This window comes from Cherax quadricarinatus, chromosome 1, assembly GCF_038502225.1.
Source record: "Cherax quadricarinatus isolate ZL_2023a chromosome 1, ASM3850222v1, whole genome shotgun sequence".
NCBI lineage: Eukaryota > Metazoa > Arthropoda > Malacostraca > Decapoda > Parastacidae > Cherax > Cherax quadricarinatus.
Window position 1 is genome coordinate 28939667 of NC_091292.1, and position 18911 is coordinate 28958577.

The following is an 18911-nucleotide window of genomic DNA, read 5'->3' on the forward strand; positions in this document are numbered from 1 at the left end:
ATTAGGGCTTTTTGATGTCAGAGCAATTTGGATACTTTTTTGCCATTCAACTGTTTTCTATACTTGGTTTTTAAGTTAATGAGAGTGGAAAATTCTTGTTTGCAAAGACAGGTAGTTGCAAATAGCAGCAGCACTTTTACTGCTTTCTCATGTACAATTTAGAAAGCCTTTGCAGCTCTTGACATCCAAAAAAAACAGATCTGTGTTGTTCTGAAATTCAATGTGTCTCATTGTTGGAATGAAGTTCAAGAAGTACCTCTGCCAGTCCTTCAGGCTCTATTGGCAGAAGTATAACTTTTATAATTTGACTCGCATATTAAATAATAAATTTTTGTGTAGTTTTATTTATGTTCATTTAGCCTTCATTACCCCTGAGATTTTCATTTTTACCCCATTTGGGGTAGTTTACCTTACACAAATAACCCGCATATAAAAGAGAGAAGCTTACGACGACGTTTCGGTCCAACTTGGACCATTGACAAAGTCACACTGTTATTTGTGTATCGTTCCAGTCACGGTATTGTGCCTTTTTTGTTATTTAGTAATTTACCTTGTTTCCCCGACCTAGGATTTACATGTATTGTACTGTAGATGGCCTGCATGTCTCACGTTTCTGATCTATGTGGCTCACTTTAGCACAAAAAAAAGATTTCATCTTAGAGTGAATCTTATCCTCATGTGCTTCTTTGACCAGCTATGGCAATTTTATAAACTTACTTAGTAACTGGTGCCAGCTCAACCAGGCTGTGATGGATATGTGGGTTGGCTGGGGTCTGGGAGTAGAAAAACTCTTGGAACTCATCAAAGGTATATCAAAGGTAAAAGTAACTGATCTCATATACTGAGGGGTGTACCAATCTTTTTCTACTGCTCCTCCTTTCAGTAAGGATTTTATGACTGTCAGGGTACTTGCTGAGATTTAGGGAAAGTCTATTAAACAGACTTATATACAAGCTATTTTCAAAAGGATAATAAAAATTCTACTTACAGGGAAGTGCAAGAAGAACACATCTTGACAGTAGGAGTTAAAGACGGCATCCCTCCAACCAAGAGTAATTATGCTCGTGTTAACATCAAAGTACGAGACTATAATGACCATTCCCCACAGTTTCTTGCAACTCTCTACAATGGCACTGTTACAGAAACTGCAACAATTGGAACAACAGTTGCTGAAGTAATAGCAATTGACCGTGATAAAGGTGCTAATGGTCATATAATGTACTCAATTGTATCAGGTATGTAAAAAGGATTCATGTTTAGTTATCTACTCCTTGGGTAAAACACACTATACCTTTTGGTTTACATTTTTACTCTTTATCTGATGATAATTTTTTTTGTGTGTTTCCTTTAGACTTTGGATTTTGAACCTACAATATTTTTATAATACATAATAGGGAAGAAATAAAACATGAAATAATCATACAGCACCTGGCCCATAGTGGTATACAGGTTTGAGCCAAGGAAGGGAAGAGTTTCAACATACACTGGCATACAGCAGTGGCCTTTACTTATTCCCATTTCATGGTGAAGTTACCTGGTTGGTGTTTTACATCCTTGTCACGTGTATACACGGTAGATATTAAAAAACATTCAATTATCAGTTATTTTTATTTTAACCCTTTGACTGTTTCAGTTGTATATATACCTCTTGAGAGCCAATGTGTTTGACGTATATACACTCAAAAATTCTAGCAGCTTCATATCAAGTGGGAGAAAGCTGGTAGGCCCACATGTGAGAGAATGGCTCTGTGTGGTCAGTGTGCACTGTATAAAAAGAATCCTGCAGCACAGTGCATAATGAGAAAAAAAAAATTGCGAGATTAAAACGCTGACTTTGAGGTGTATTTTCATTTAGTATTTATGGTTGTATTCTCATTTTCTTAGTCTCATTTGATAGAATGGAAAACATATTACAGAAATAGAGATGATGTTGATTAGGTTTACTATGAAAAGGACCTTGAAATGGAGCTCAGGATAGGGAATGTTTGAGTTTTGCTGATGTTCAAGAGTAAATAAATGACGTCATTGTCCAATAAATGTCCAACTAGCCATTCTAATATGCAGTCATGAATGGGTTGACATTATTTATACAATTATTACAATATTGCAGTAGTCTCTATAACAGTAAATCTTCTATTTTTTGTTTGAATAAAAATTCAAAATAGAAAGCAAGAGTAATATCAGAGGGGCCTGGAGACGTAACTGATGAACAAAGAAAATGTTATTTTAGATCCAGGAATGTCTGTATTGTTCATTCTGGACCCTATTTTGAAATTGGCATATTTTTTTAATTTGCGTGAAATTGGCCAAATTGCCAATTTCTGACCACTTTATTGGGTAGTTGAAGTCGGTAAATGGGCAGTTTCTTGTACTCAGTCGATAGAACAAATGGAGCTCTAAAGAAATAGCTATGAGTTTGGTCGACTGGAACAATGGAATTAGCCAAAAATAGGGCTCAAAGTGGGCAAAATCGCCGATTCGTAAATACAGTGGAACCTCAAATTTCGAATGTATCGCTTATTGAACTCTTCGAAAATTGACTGCTTTTTTCAAACCTTGTCCCCATTATTGAACTCGCCCCTTTTTTCGAACCGCCGGGTACCAGACCTGTCCACCAGCCCGCTCTGTCCGTGTCCCCGCACAGGCGCCGTGAGCCAGTCTGGCTTTGTTGATACTTGAGTGAACCTTAACCTGTGGTCTCATTCAAACACTTTACGATTAATTCGTTGTGTTTAGTGCTTGTGGGACTGTGAAATAAGCTCCATGGGCCCAAAGAAACTTGCTAGTGGTACCCCTGTCTTAAAGAAAGTGAGAAACACAATAGATGTGAAGTGAGTAGCGAGGATATGGAAGAGTTGGTGGAGGACCACAGGGAAGAGCTAACCACTGAAGAGCTGGAAGAGCTTCATCTGGAACAGTATCAGACCACAGCTCAGGTACTTGCTGCAGAGGAGGAGGAAGAGAGAGTGGATGAGGTGCCTTCTTTAAAGATTAAGGAGATTTGCACCAAGTGGAATGATGTCCAAATGTTTGTGGAGAAGTGCCACCCTGAGCAAGTTGAAACAAGCCATCTTTGCAACAAGTTCAGTGACAGAACCACGTCCCATTTTAGGGAAATTTTAGAGGCGTCAGAAACAGAGGACTGTGAACAGGTATTTTGTGAGACAGGGGTCCTAGTGGCATTAAAAGACAGAGAAGGGAAGCAATCCCAGAGAGGGCTTTGATACCTAAAGTCCTTATGGAGTGGGATTTCCCTTCCAAACATTAACCCCAACTCCTTCTCTCCTCATCCCTATCTTCCAGATGCCATCACCAATCTTCAATAAAGGTAAGTAAAAATGTTATTTTATATGTTTATTTAAATTTATTAATAATTGTACACTATATTTGTTGTGTGTATGTAAAACTATAATGTAATACTATCTATAAAATGTATTTTTTTGTGAACATTTTTGGGTTTCTGGAATGGATTAATTGTATTTCCATTATTTCTTATTCAAATTCAAATTCAAAGTTTATTCTCTATAAGGATTACAATGCTGAGTTTACAGAATTTGGTTATTGTATTGTTTACATGTAGTAAAATAATAATTACAGAGTGTACCACTAGAACACCTAGCATGGCTAGGCATTTCGGGCAGACTTAAATTAAATCTTAAGTTTAAAATATTACAAAATTATGAGGTAAGTTGGTATTATGGCTAAGTGACTAAATACTAGTTTGTGAGTTTAGCAATGTGAATGCTTTTGTTTTGGCACTATACATAGTTTCAGTATTGGAGTATCACAGGCCAACTTATGACTAGTTAAGATTCATTATTTTGAGATTGAGATTGATATTTCTGTTTATGGTCAAATGGGTGAGTGAGTGTAAGTGTTAACCACCAGGTGGTATTCGTGTAATTAGTTGACAGGGTGTATCAGGGAGATAAGATGTTTTCTGATGGTAGTTTTGAAGGTGATGAATGTGTCTGCAGTTTTAGAATTTTCAAGTAGGGTGTTCCAGATTTTAGGGCCTTTGACATACATTGAATTTTTGTAAAGGTTTAGTCGGACACGGGGAATGTCATAGAGATGTTTGTGTCTGGTATTGTGCCTGTGGGTTCTGTCGCAACTATCAAGAAAGCGTTTTAGGTCAAGGTTAATATTGGAATTTAAGGTCCTGTAGATGTAGATTGCACAATAGTAAGTGTGGATGTACTGAACAGGGAGTAAGTTTAGATCTATGAAGAGTGGGGGGGTGTGTTGCCAGGGATGGGATTTAGTGATTATTCTTACTGCGGCTTTTTGTTGGGTTATTATTGGCTTTAGGTGTGTTGCTGCTGTTGAACCCCAAGCACATATAGCGTAGGTGAGGTATGGATATATAAGTGAATGGTATAGTGTGAGAAGGGCAGTTTGCGGCACGTAGTATCGTATCTTGGAGAGGATCCCAACCGTTTTGGATACTTTTTTGGTTATGTGTTGGATATGGGTGCTGAAGTTCATGTTGTTGTCGAGGTATAGGCCTAGGAATTTGCCCTCATTATGCCTGGCAATTAGAGTGTTGTCGATCTTAATGTTAATTTGTGCATCTCCTGCTCTGCTACCAAACATAATGTAGTAGGTTTTGTCAGTGTTAAGCGTAAGTTTATTGGCTGTCATCCAAGTCGATATTTTGATCAGCTCCTCATAAACAATGGTGTTGAGGGTGGCAAGATTAGGGTGAGAGATGACATAAGTCGTGTCGTCAGCAAAGAGAATGGGGTTCAGGTGTTGAGATACGTTTGGAAGATCATTGATGTATATGAGGAAGAGCAGGGCTTCACCTTTCAAACATTTTGAATTTAGAACTAGCTCCTGGAACAGATTAAGTTAGAAATTTGAGGTTCCACTGTATCGCTGAGGTCGCTAACTTCATGAGAGCATAACTCTGTAAGTTTTCCAACAAATTTCATACTTTTGGCGTCATTACCGTCGGGAAAAGATTCTCTATCATTTCAAAAAAAAAAAAATTTTTTTTTTTTCAAATATTTTGCAACACCAGGAGACACCTCAGGATTTGGGGCTATGACAGTCAAAGGGTTAAAAATCTGTGATCAATTGCTTCATTAAAAAATCTTTTTGCTGTTTTGCAAAAATTTTATGCTATTTTTTTTATTTTTTAGGGAACATTGGTGGTGTGTTCAGCTTGGATCCAGAGACTGGAATTATATCATTAGCAAGAGCTGTTGACCGTCAGGAGATGCCAGAATATTGGTTGGCTGTTCGTGGCAGTGATAATGGCTCCCCGCCTCGACATTCTCACGTCAATGTTAACATTCATGTGAAGATTGCAAATGGTGCTCCTCCAAGGTATAGGAGTTCATTTTTATAATTTTTATAATTTGCCTCAGTGGGAGATGACCAATGTGTTAAAAAAAAAAAAAGACATGTATATATATCCTAGGAAGTAGGATGATAGACAGCAACTGGCCAGGAAGGTACTACCGTCTTGCCAAGTGAGTGTAAAACGAAAGCCTGTAATTGTTTTACATGATGGTAGGATTCCTGGTGTCTTATTTTCTGTCTCATATACATGCAAGATTTCAGGTATATCTTGCTACTGCTACTTACATTAAGGCCACACTACTCATGCCTGTACAAGCATATATATATATACAATGGTAACTCGGGTTACGAACAGCTCAAAACTCGAACAGTTATGTAAGTATATTTATGTAAGTGCTTTTGTAAGTGTATTTTTGGGGGTCTGAAACAGACTAATCTAAATTACTGTTTTTGCAGAGATGCTCAGAACACAACAGTTTAGAAGCATATACGTATAAAGATACACAACATATCCCTCCAAACTGCTAATATCCCGAACCCCTCCTTTAGAGTGCAGGCATTGTACTTCCCATTTCTAGGACTCAAGTCCGGCTATACAAAAATAACCGGTTTCCCTTCACTAAATATTACCCTGCTCACACTCCAACAGATCGTCAGGTCCCAAATACCATTCGTCTCCATTCACTCCTATCGAACACGCTCATGCATGCCTGCTGGAAGTCCAAGCCCCTTGCCCACAAAACCTCCCTTACCCCTTCCTTCCAACCTTTTCGAGGACGACCCCTACCCCGCCTTACTTCCCCTACAGATTTATATGCTCTCCATGTCATTCTACTTTGATCCATTCTCTCTAAATGACAGAACTGCCTCCACAACCCCTCTTCAGCCCTGTGACTAATTCTTTTATTAACTCCACACCTTTTCTTAATTTCCACACTCCGAATTATTTGCATAATATTTACACCACATATATATAAACACACACACACATCTAAGCTGTTGTTACCTGGGTGCCTCTGCAAAGACAGTGATTATCTATGAGTGATGGTGAAAGTGTTGACTAATAATGAAAGTTTTTTCTTTCTTTTTGGGTTTTTCTTTCTTTTGGGTCACCCTGCCTTGGTGGGAGACAGCCGACATATTAAAAAAATATATACATATACACCTACCATCCGACTTACGACCTGCTCGACTTACGACCACTCGACTTACGACCGTGTTTTTTATGCCAAATTTCTGGGAAAAACAACTATTTGTGTTGTACACAGTGTTTATCCTAAACCTTACAGTATAAAATACAGTACTAACAATATAAAAAGTAAAGTAAAACATGAAATACCAAAATAAAACAATAAAATAACTCATTACAAAAATGTTTTGTTGATATTCGGTAGTAAAGTTCGACTTACGACCGGTTTCTCGGAAGCGAACTCGGTTGTAAGTCGATGGTAGGTGTATATATATTATATTATGTTTTATTGATATGCATGTTATTTCTGGAAAATGGAAGTCAAATAATCAAGGGTTTAGATAACAGTCCACTGAATTATTATTTACAATATTTATTAATAAATATCAAATTCAAGAATTATGTGGATTAAAGTAAAGGTTGGATGCGAGAAGTGGGTCATAATAAGCGTGTATGCACCTGGAGAAGAGAGGAATGCAGAGGAGAGAGAGAGATTTTGGGAGATGTTAAGTGAATGTATAGAAGCCTTTGAACCAAGTGAGAGTAATTGTGGTAGGGGACCTGAATGCTAAAGTAGGAGAAACTTTTAGAGAGGGTGTGGTAGGTAAGTTTGGGGTGCCAGGTGTAAATGATAATGGGAGCCCTTTGATTGAACTTTGTATAGAAAGGGGTTTAGTTATAGATAATACATATTTTAAGAAAAAGAGGATAAATAAGTATACAAGATATGATGTAGGGCGAAATGACAGTAGTTTGTTGGATTATGTATTGGTAGATAAAAGACTGTTGAGTAGACTTCAGGATGTACATGTTTATAGAGGGGCCACAGATATATCAGATCACTTTCTAGTTGTAGCTACACTGAGAGTAAAAGGTAGATGGGATACAAGGAGAATAGAAGTATCAGGGAAGAGAGAGGTGAAGGTTTATAAACTAAAAGAGGAGGCAGTTAGGGTAAGATATAAACAGCTATTGGAGGATAGATGGGCTAATGAGAGCATAGGCAATGGGGTCGAAGAGGTATGGGGTAGGTTTAAAAATGTAGTGTTAGCAGAAGTTTGTGGTTACAGGAAAGTGGGTGCGGGAGGGAAGAGGAGCGGTTGGTGGAATGATGATGTAAAGAGAGTAGTAAGGGAGAAAAAGTTAACATATGAGAAGTTTTTACAAAGTAGAAGTGATGCAAGGAGGGAAGAGTATATGGAGAAAAAGAGAGAGGTTAAGAGAGTGGTGAAGCAATGTAAAAAGAGAACAAATGAGAGAGTGGGTGAGATGTTATCAACAAATTTTTTTGAAAATAAGAAAAAGTTTTGGAGTGAGATTAACAAGTTAAAAAGCCTAGAGAACAAATGGATTTGTCAGTTAAAAATAGGAGAGGAGAGTTATTAAATGGAGAGTTGGAGGTATTGGGAAGATGGAGGGAATATTTTGAGGAATTGGTAAATGTTGATGAAGATAGGGAAGCTGTGATTTCATGTATAGGACAGGGAGGAATAACATCTTGTAGGAGTGAGGAAGAGCCAGTTGTGAGTGTGGGGGAAGTTCGTGAGGCAGTAGGTAAAATGAAAGGGGGTAAGGCAGCCGGGATTGATGGGATAAAGATAGAAATGTTAGAAGCAGGTGGGGATTTAGTTTTGGAGTGGTTGGTGCAATTATTTAATAAATGTATGGAAAAGGGTAAGGTACCTAGGGATTGGCAGAGAGCATGCATAGTTCCTTTGTATAAAGGCAAAGGGGATAAAAGAGAGTGCAAAAATTATAGGGGGATAAGTCTGCTGAGTATACCTGGTAAAGTGTATGGTAGAGTTATTATTGAAAGAATTAAGAGTAAGATGGAGAATGGGATAGCAGATGAACAAGGAGGCTTTAGGAAAGGTAGGGGGTGTGTGGACCAGGTGCTTACAGTGAAACATATAAGTGAACAGTATTTAGATAAGGCTAAAGAGGTCTTTGTGGCATTTATGGATTTGGAAAAGGCGTATGACAGGGTGGATAGGGGGGCAATGTGGCAGATGTTGCAAGTGTATGGTGTAGGAGGTAGGTTACTGAAAGCAGTGAAGAGTTTTTACGAGGATAGTGAGGCTCAAGTTAGAGTATGTAGGAAAGAGGGAAATTTTTTCCCAGTAAAAGTAGGCCTTAGACAAGGATGTGTGATGTCACCGTGGTTGTTTAATATATTTATAGATGGGGTTGTAAGAGAAGTAAATGCGAGGGTCTTGACAAGAGGCGTGGAGTTAAAAGATAAAGAATCACACACAAAGTGGGAGTTGTCACAGCTGCTCTTTGCTGATGACTGTGTGCTCTTGGGAGATTCTGAGGAGAAGTTGCAGAGATTGGTGGATGAATTTGGTAGGGTGTGCAAAAGAAGAAAATTGAAGGTGAATACAGGAAAGAGTAAGGTTATGAGGATAAAAAGATTAGGTGATGAAAGATTGAATATCAGATTGGAGGGAGAGAGTATGGAGGAGGTGAATGTATTCAGATATTTGGGAGTGGACGTGTCAGCGGATGGGTCTATGAAAGATGAGGTGAATCATAGAATTGATGAGGGGAAAAGAGTGAGTGGTGCACTTAAGAGTCTGTGTAGACAAAGAACTTTGTCCTTGGAGGCAAAGAGGGGAATGTATGAGAGTATAGTTTTACCAACGCTCTTATATGGGTGTGAAGCATGGGTGATGAATGTTGCAGCGAGGAGAAGGCTGGAGGCAGTGGAGATGTCATGTCTGAGGGCAATGTGTGGTGTGAATATAATGCAGAGAATTCGTAGTTTGGAAGTTAGGAGGAGGTGCGGGATTACCAAAACTGTTGTCCAGAGGGCTGAGGAAGGGTTGTTGAGGTGGTTCGGACATGTAGAGAGAATGGAGAGAAACAGAATGACTTCAAGAGTGTATCAGTCTGTAGTGGAAGGAAGGCGGGGTAGGGGTTGGCCTAGGAAAGGTTGGAGGGAGGGGGTAAAGGAGGTTTTGTGTGCGAGGGGCTTGGACTTCCAGCAGGCATGCGTGAGCATGTTTGATAGGAGTGAATGGAGACAAATGGTTTTTAATACTTGACGTGCTGTTGGAGTGTGAGCAAAGTAACATTTATGAAGGGGTTCAGGGAAACCGGCAGGCCGGACTTGAGTCCTGGAGATGGGAAGTACAGTGCCTGCACTCTGAAGGAGGGGTGTTAATGTTGCAGTTTAAAAACTGTAGTGTAAAGCACCCTTCTGGCAAGACAGTGATGGAGTGAATGATGGTGAAAGTTTTTCTTTTTCGGGCCACCCTGCCTTGGTGGGAATCGGCCAGTGTGATAATAAAAAAAAAATATCAATACAAGTAACTATCCCAATTCTCCCTGAAGTATTTAATTTTAATTTAATTTCTTTATCTTTTCTAATTAGGAGACTTGAATACCTGGAATTTATAGTTATTATAGTGCTGGATATAAAGTTACTGTTTTCACTAATTATAAATAGGTACTCGAACATACGCAAAATATATTTATTTATATTTCATAGAAAACTACTATAACAAATCAAAGAAAGGGTATCATATTTCTGTATCATACGACCTGTTTGAACAAGCCATATGTGGTGTAATGATACTGGTTCTATATCATATCTTTTTTAAGTAGTGGTTTTCTAATCCTTTATTTTCTTGCCATTGTGAAAGTGTCAAAATTATTTACATTTACATACATTTACAGGTTTTTGAAGAAAGTGTATGTCTTTGAAGTTAGTGAAGCAGCCCATATGGGGGATTATCTTGGAATTCTCGAAGCTGAAAGTCGCCTGGGCGTTGTCTTTTCTTTCATAGGTGAATCACGCCGCAATCCCTTTGCTATAAACCCAGCTTCTGGCATGGTTTCTTTAGACACGCCTGTGGATTTTGAAGAAGTTCAATCATACAACTTTACTGTCTTGGCATCATCTATGGTATGTTTTTTGCACTTGCATCATGTCTTACCATACATGCTTCTGTGTAGATCTAAGTTTAAAGTCCAAATGTTTAGGCAAAAAAATAAGGGGTCTGCTTATTCACTGATGATACCTTTTAGGGGTTGAAATTCTTAAATGTTATGGGCCTACCACATGCTGGATTTCTGTGTCTATGGTGCATGCATCATAGGCAAAAACCATACTTAATAACCATATTCCATCTTAAATATAGAAATAAACTTGATATCCAGTAGTGTCACTTGCAGAACCCACTTCCCTCAGTTTGCTTACAACATCTAATCACTCCATAAACCATACCCCCGGCCGGGATTGAACCCGAGGTCATAGAGTCTCAAAACTCCAGCCCGTCGCGTTAGCCACTAGACCAGCTAGCCACAAAAAGATTCATCCAACTAGGTATATTTCTACACCATAGGAAGGTTAGCACAGGCACCACTGTGACCACAAATGCAAGTTTTTACAGACGAATCTCCAGCTAGCATGGCCGTGACGAACTCTAGCTCAAGTCCCTTCACTGCCGTCAACATGACTCAAGAAATCGTAATGACACGATTGCAAACAAACCATACTATGACCTCGGGTTCAATCCCGGCCGGGGGTATGGTTTGTTTGCAATCGTGTCATTACGATTTCTTGAGTCATCTGATCACTGCCCAATTGAGCCACTGTTCATATCCTCAACAATAAATAATATTTCACAGCTGTGTATTGTATGCTGTAGCTACATTCCAGGCTCATGGCAGCTACATGAAGCTCATTGAGGCTATAAACACTTAATTCCCCAAAATAAGAATTCTCCATGGGGAAGTGGAACAGAATTCTTCCTCCATAAGCCATATGTGATGTAAGAGGCGACTAAAATGCCAGGAGCAAGGGGCTAGTAACCCCTTATCCTGTGTACATTACTAAAGTTGAAAAGAGAAATTTTTGTTTTTCTTTTTGGGCCACCCTGCTTCGATGGGATATGGCCGGTTTGTTGAAAAAAGAAAAAAAAGAATCTCCAATACATTTTGTGAACTGCATCAATCAAATACGGTTAGTGTACATCATATATACAAAATTACTGTTAGATAAAAGTCATCGCATAAGAGTGAATTTGCAGAGGGAGGGTAACCTGCACTGCATTCCTCTTTTCAAACAGTTAACATGAAATGCAAATCATAGTTGCATAGAATACTGTATTAGGTGTCAGGGCATATAGCATATGGTATGGGGAAAGGAGAGGTGAAGGTAATTGCATGTGAAGGGAGGGCAAGTTGTGTGAGAATTCAGCAAGATGAATCAGTTTTTGGTCCCCCAACAATCTTTATTACCCCAGAGCCACCAGCCCAGGGTTAGACCTCCCTACCAAGCTCCCTAGCACTGCCTCCTCACCAAGCTCCCTAGAACCTTCCCCACCCTACCTCCCTGTCATTCAGCTATCCCCCTCTCTGCTAACCTGCCAACAACTGACAGGTACTGGTCAGAAATAATAAATTTTCACTTATTTACCAGTCTCCACTAAACAAACAAGAACTGTTTACACATGTATGAAATGGACATACAAACTATCAGTGCATTTGTTAAGAAAATGAGAATTTTTTTAGCACAAAATGAGAAAATATTATAACTTAAATTAACAAAATCATAATTATATAATCTAATCACAGAGCAGGTGGGGTTTAAACCCATCGCTAGTGAGTCCTAAAACTTACAGGCCAGTGTGTTAACCACTTGCCTTGGGTTCAGATTCCATTCATTCTATGATTTGTTTGTTATTGTGTTATTGTGATTTCGTGAGTACATAATCTACTGCACTTTTTCAGTCTCTCCCACACAAACATGGACCCTCTACACATGCAGTGCTTCTTTATTCATATATTCTTAGGTAATAGCTGGGTCTGAGTTGAACCTGCCTAGCATGAGCAAGCAAGCTTCTGTATTCTTATGTTTATGAAGTTACCTCTTATTGGTTCAGAACATTTTTGCTCCCTGCAGCCCAGTCTCAGACCACTGTTTGGCCTGAATATTTTTCTGCTTGTCACAAATATTTTGGAATTTTTGGTACTCTTTTTATATTTTCAGTCATTTTTTTTTTTTAAGTTTTAGCCTGGATATTCTTCACATCAGAATCATTTAACTTTTTCAAAACTTCTAAAAAATAGAGTGGATATGACATACATATGAGGTATCTGTGGAAACAAAAAAACGTTATCCATAGAGGCAAAGAAGGGAATGTACAAGAGTATGTATAGTGGTACCAACACTCTCATATGGGTGTGAAGCATGGGTTGCAAATGCTGCAGCGAGGAGGAGGCTGGAGGCAGTGGAGATGTCATGTCTAACCCTTTCAGGGTCGAGAGGCCCTCTCCTAAACTTGTTCTCAGGGTCGAAAATTTTTCGGAAAAAAAAATTGCTTATGAAAAGATAGAGAATCTTTTTCTGATCATAATGACACCAAAAGTATGAAATTTGATGGAAAACTTACGGAATTATGCTCTTGTGAAGTTAGCGGTCTCGACGATGTTTACGCATCGGCGATTTCACCGACTTTGAGCCCTATTTTTGGCCAATTCCAGTGTACTAGTTGACAAAAATCATAACTACTTCACTAAAACTCCATTTTTTTCTATCCAATGAGTACAAGAAACCACCTATTTACTGATTTTGACTATCCGATAAAGTGGTCAGAAATTAGCAATTTTGCCAATTTCACACAAATTTCAAAAGATGCCAATTTCCAAATAGGGTCCATAATGAACAAGACAGACATTCCTGGCAATAACATTTCCTCTATTCATTAGTCACATCCTCAGGCCCCTCTTACATTTGTTTTGCTTTCCACTTTGAATTTTTATTCTCACAAAAAATAGAAGATTTACTGTTATGCAGAAATGTGTAGAAATGGTATAAATAATATCGGCACACTTGTGAAAGAATATTAGACTCACCAGTTGATGTGTATTGGATGCGTGGCATGATTTCTTTACTTTCGAACTTTGGCAAAAATCGAACATTTCTGCTACTCTGAGCTCAATTTCAAAGTACAGTGGACCCCGGTTAACGATATTTTTTCACTCCAGAAGTATGTTCAGGTGCCAGTACTGACCGAATTTGTTCCCATAAGGAATATTGTGAAGTAGATTAGTCCATTTCAGACCCCCAAACATACACATACAAACGCACTTACATAAATACACTTACATAATTGGTCGCATTCGGAGGTGATCGTTATGCGGGGGTCCACTGTACTTTTCATTGTGAAACCAATCAAAATCATCTCAGTTTATGTAATATGTCTTCCATTCTATAAAATGAGGCCAGTAAAACTAGAATGCAACCATAAATACCATACGAAAATGCAGTGCAAAGTCGCTGTTTTAACCCCTTGACTGTCGCAACCCCCAATCCTGAGGTGTCTCCTGGTGTCGCAAAATTTAAAAAAAAAAAAAAAAAAAATTATTTTTTCTTATGAAATGATAGAGAATCTTTTCCCGATTGTAATGACACCAAAAACACGAAATTTGATGGACTTACGCTCTCGCAAAGTTAGCGACCTCGGCGTTATTTACAAATCGGCGATTTTGCCCACTTTGCGCCCTATTTTCGGCTAATCCCATTGTTCCAGTCAACCAAACTCATATCTATTTCTTTAGAACTTCATTTTTTCTATCGATTGAGTACAAGAAACTGCCCATTTACTGATTTCAACTCCCCAGTAACATGGTCAGAAATTTGCAATTTGGCCAATTTCACGAAAATTAAAAAAATTGACAATTTCAAAATAAGGTCCAGAATGAACAATGCAGACATTCCTGGCTCTAAAATAACATTTTCTTTGCTCATCAGTCATGTCTCCAGGCCCCTCTGATATTACTCTTGCTTTCTATTTTGAATTTTTATTCAAATAAAAAGTAGAAGATTTACTGTTATGCAGACTACTGCAATATTGTAATAATTGTACAAATAATCTCAACCCATTCATGACTGTATATTAGAATGGCTAGTTGGACATTTATTGGACAATGACAACATTTGTTTACTTTTGAACATCGGCAAAAATCAAACATTTCCCCTACTTTGAGCTCAATTTCCAGGTTCTTTTTAAAGCAAAACCAATCAAAATCACATCTATTTCTATAATATGTTTTCCATTCTATTAAATGAGACCAAGAAAACGAGAATACATCCATAAATACTATATGAAAATAGACCACAAACTCGGCATTTTAATTAAAAAAAACGGTCGGAGTTTTTTTTCTCATTATGCACTGCGTGCTCCAGGATTTTTTTTATATGGTGCACACTGACCACACAGACCCATTCTCTCACATGTGAGCCTACCAGCTTTCTCCTGCTTGATTTGAAGCCACTAGAATTTATGAGTATATATACGTCAAACACGGTACCTCGTAAGATGTATATATACAACCAAAACAGTCTAAGGGTTAAACCAAAAACACACATTTTTTTCTCATTATGCACTGTGTGCTGCAGTATTTTTTTTATACTGTGCACACTGACCACATAGACCCATTCTTTCATATGTAGGCCTACCAGCTTTCTCTCACTAGATTTGAAGGCGCTAGATTTGAAGGCGCTAGAATTTAGGCGTACTGGTACGTCAATAACCCTGGTGCGTAAGCTGTACTAGTATGTTGGAAACCCTGAAAGGGCTAAGGGCAGTGTGTGGTGTAAATATTATATAGAAAATTCGTAGTGTGTTAATTAGGAGGTGTGGAGTTACTAAAAGTTAGTTAGAGGGCTGAAGAAGGGTTGGTGATGTGGTTTGGTCATTTAAAGAGTATGGAGCAAAATAGAATGACTTGGAGGGGAGAAGAGGCAGGGGTCATTCTAGGAAAGGATGGAAGGGGGATTAAAAGAGATTTTGTGTGCCAGGGGCCTTGCCATGCAGCAGACATGTGAATGTGTTAGATAGGAGTGAATGGAGATGAATGGTTTTTGAGACCTGATGAGCTGTTGGAGTGTGAGCAGGGTAATATTTTGTGAAGAAATTCAGGAATACCAGTTAGTCGGACTTGAGTCCTGGAGATGGGAAGTACAATGCCTGCATTTTAAAGGAGGGATTTGGGATATTTGCTGTTTAAAGTGACATCTAAACTGTTGTAACTGTGTGCCACTGCAAAGACAGTGATATTGTGAATGATAGTGAAAGTGTTTCTTTTTCTGAGGCAGTCACCTTGCCCTGGTGGGAGATGGCCAGTGTGTTAAAAAATAAAAATTAAAATATATGTCAGTTTTACTTATTATTTTTCTGATGTTTTGAAAGAGATAAGAAGGAGTGAGGGAGACTAAGTCAATGTAAAGTTATTTCCTAATTTTTTTTTCTCTTTTGAGATATACTGAGATACATGGTAGAGTTTATTGAGGGCTGGAGATACCTTAGTCAGCTTCACAACAATATAATTTATTTACTTTCTACTTATTTCCAGAATGGACAAGAAGCCACTGCTCAACTGATAATAAACATTCGAGATGAGAACGACAACCCCCCATACTTTACCCAAAGCTCTTATAGTGGCCACATATCTGAAGCTGCTGCTGTGAATTCTGTCGTGCTCATGGAAGACAACAGTCCATTGGTAATCTCTGCACGGGACAAAGATTCTGACCAGAATTCTAATTTAGTCTTTACCATACTGGAAGAAGAAGCAAGAATGTATTTCACAATTGATTCTTCAACAGGTACTTTATGTATATATTTATAATGTACATTGTATAAAACTTATTTTTATATCCTTATACATTATTTTACCCTTGTTTCAACATTTTTTGCAGAGAGTAAACACAAGACTCCAACTTTAAAAAAGATTCTAAATAAAGGGTCCAGGGAATGACACCCAAGCAACAAAGTTCAGTTGATTAAGTCAATAAAAGTAGTAATAAACTTCACAAGACAAATTGATATGAACAGTATTTGCATAGAACTAATAGTATAAATTTTTTCATTAATGTATTAGTTTTTTGACAGTCAACAAAAGCATTTATGTTCTCAAATTGTTATGGGTTATTATATTATTTGTAATTTTTACTATTCATTCTCTGTACTTAAACTATTAACCTTCATTTCTGCTTATGATAAAGGAACTAGGTGCTCAATATAAATTAGCAAGTTTCAAGAGGTTTTCCTGTTTTCTGTTTTGAATAAATGCATCTTTGAGTTTAGATAAACAGATACATAATTATACTACTTTTTAGAAGTGTTACTGTTTCTTGTCTCCATCCATGACATACTCTGAAGACTGCTGCAGATATAAACAAATTCTTGCACTTGTACCGTACATTAAAACACATGATGTAGGGGAGAATTATACTTGACTATGAAATATTTTATAGATTAAATATTTAACAAAAAAATCTAAATAATAAATATTTTATACATTAGTGTGTGATTATAATATGTACAGGAAGTTGCTCCTCATTTGATTATTATTATTAAATATTTGTGGCAATTCATTAACATTGTAGTGGTCATACAGGGCCTGAGAAATGGCTATTATTATAATCAAATCTGATTAAAGGATAGAGTTGCTCAGATTCCTTGGATGAAGAGTACTTCATATTGAAGGCCCAGAAATTAAAAGTGCTGACAGTGTCAGCAATTTCAAAAAAGAAAATTCTTCTGAAATGATAGAATTTTTTTGTAAAGATAATGACACCAAAAACACAAAATTTGATGAAAAACATGTGCAATTACACAGTCACAAAGTTGATGGTTTAGACACAGTTTATGCATCAGTGATTTCACCCACTTTGAATCTTGCTTTAAGCCAATTCCACTGCTCAAATTGACAAATTTTTTAGCTACTTGACTAACATGCCTTCTATTTTATTGACTGAGAACAAGAAACCACTCAATCAACCATGAGAACTATCCTTTAAAGTACACACATTTCTATAATTTGGCCAATTTTACACAAATGTAAAAAGTTTCCAGTTTAAAAACCGAATAAAAAATTAACACTGTAACCATTCCAGACAATAACCAGCATTGTCTCTGTTCATTAATCACATCCACACCTCTCCTATATTACACACCGTGTTTCTTGGATAATAAAAGGGAACCAGGAATAATTGGTCATGGTTGATTGAGGGCATCCCAATAATTTAATTAGACCTAACTCGACTCAAGAAATCGTAATGACACGATTGCAAACTCTATGACCGCGGGTTCAATCCCGGCCAGGGGTATGGTTTAATTAGACCTAGTAAAACACTGGAAATGGGTAGTACAATGCCTGCACTTGAAAGGAGGGGTTTGGGATATTGGCAGTTTGGAGGGACATCTAGGCTGTTGTTTCTGAGCACCTCTGCAAAGACAGTGATTATGCATGAGTGATGGTGAAAGTGTTGAATGATGAAAGTTTTTTCTTTCTTTTTGGGTCAGCCTGCCTCAGTGGGAAATGGCCAACATGTTAAAAAAAAGAATAAGAATAAAACAGATTTGGGGTAGGGGTAGGGGAGGTATTGACCATCCTCATGAAAATTGTCAAAAAACAAATATTTCCACTATTTGAGCCTGACCACAAACTACTTCCAGTTCTAAAACTAACCAAAACCATCTCTATTTCAGTAATATGTCTTCCATTCTATTATCTGATACCAACAAACAGCCAATAAAACTATAAAAACCAACTTAGAAAACACTTCAATCTCTCTGTTTTAACCCTTTCAGGGTCAACAGACCCTCTCCCAAACTTGTTCTCAGGGTTGAAAATTTTTCGGAAAAAAAAAAAAAAAAGAATCTTATGAGATGATAGAGCATATTTTTGTGAGTGATATAGGCCAAAAAAAAAAATTGTGATCAATACTTACTGAGATATGGAGGCATGAAGTTGACAGAAAGCGAGCCGCTTACAGCAACATCGCCGACTGCCAGTCACACGGTAATTTTTTTTTCCCACTTTTTTTCTTTTATTTTTTAACATTTTATTTTTTCAAGTAACTTTTATGGCCTATGAGACCAATATAAGCCATATTTTGGATATATACACTCGTATTCTACACAATAACTGCACAAACATTAACACGTGAACATTTTCACCTATTTTAGTCACATACTATTGTCTAGAAATATATACTGTACATAGTATTTATAGGCCCCAGCAATGTTTTGGTGGAGAAGGGAGCGTGGATTTGTGTAAACAACATGGCTGGCTGGCCAGCTGGTTGGCTGGCTCTGTCTCACAGGTACACATAAATACAGTTATACATAGTGTAAATTACCTAGGATACACAGGAGCATGTAATAATAATAATAATAATTATTATAATAATTGAAGCATTGTGTAAGATGTGTGTGTGTCACTCATCACTCCACTAATGACAGTGGTGACATTTGATGAGGGTAGACTGCCTTCACTTTATTTGTTTTCACTTTACACATAAACATGTCTGTCTGTCTGTCTGCTTGTCTCTCTTTCTGTCTCTCTGTCTCAGAGAGTCACTAGTGAACCAACATGTATTACACACGACGCA

General features: G+C 37.7%; 1 protein-coding gene across 9 annotated transcripts in view; it reads left to right on the forward strand.

The window, feature by feature from the left end:
* kug (FAT atypical cadherin kugelei) overlaps nucleotides 1–18911 on the forward strand; it is a 913302-nt gene that overhangs the window by 701683 nt on the left and 192708 nt on the right. For all 9 annotated transcript variants that reach the window (XR_011394610.1, XR_008406862.2, XM_070104239.1 and 6 more), the window contains 4 exons: nucleotides 991–1235; nucleotides 5148–5334; nucleotides 10181–10409; nucleotides 15866–16118. Coding sequence is in view for 7 of the 9 variants with exons in the window: in XM_070104239.1 (XP_069960340.1) it covers nucleotides 991–1235; nucleotides 5148–5334; nucleotides 10181–10409; nucleotides 15866–16118 (914 nt within the window). In the remaining 2 variants the exon portion in view is untranslated. The remainder of the gene's footprint in view (nucleotides 1–990; nucleotides 1236–5147; nucleotides 5335–10180; nucleotides 10410–15865; nucleotides 16119–18911) is intronic.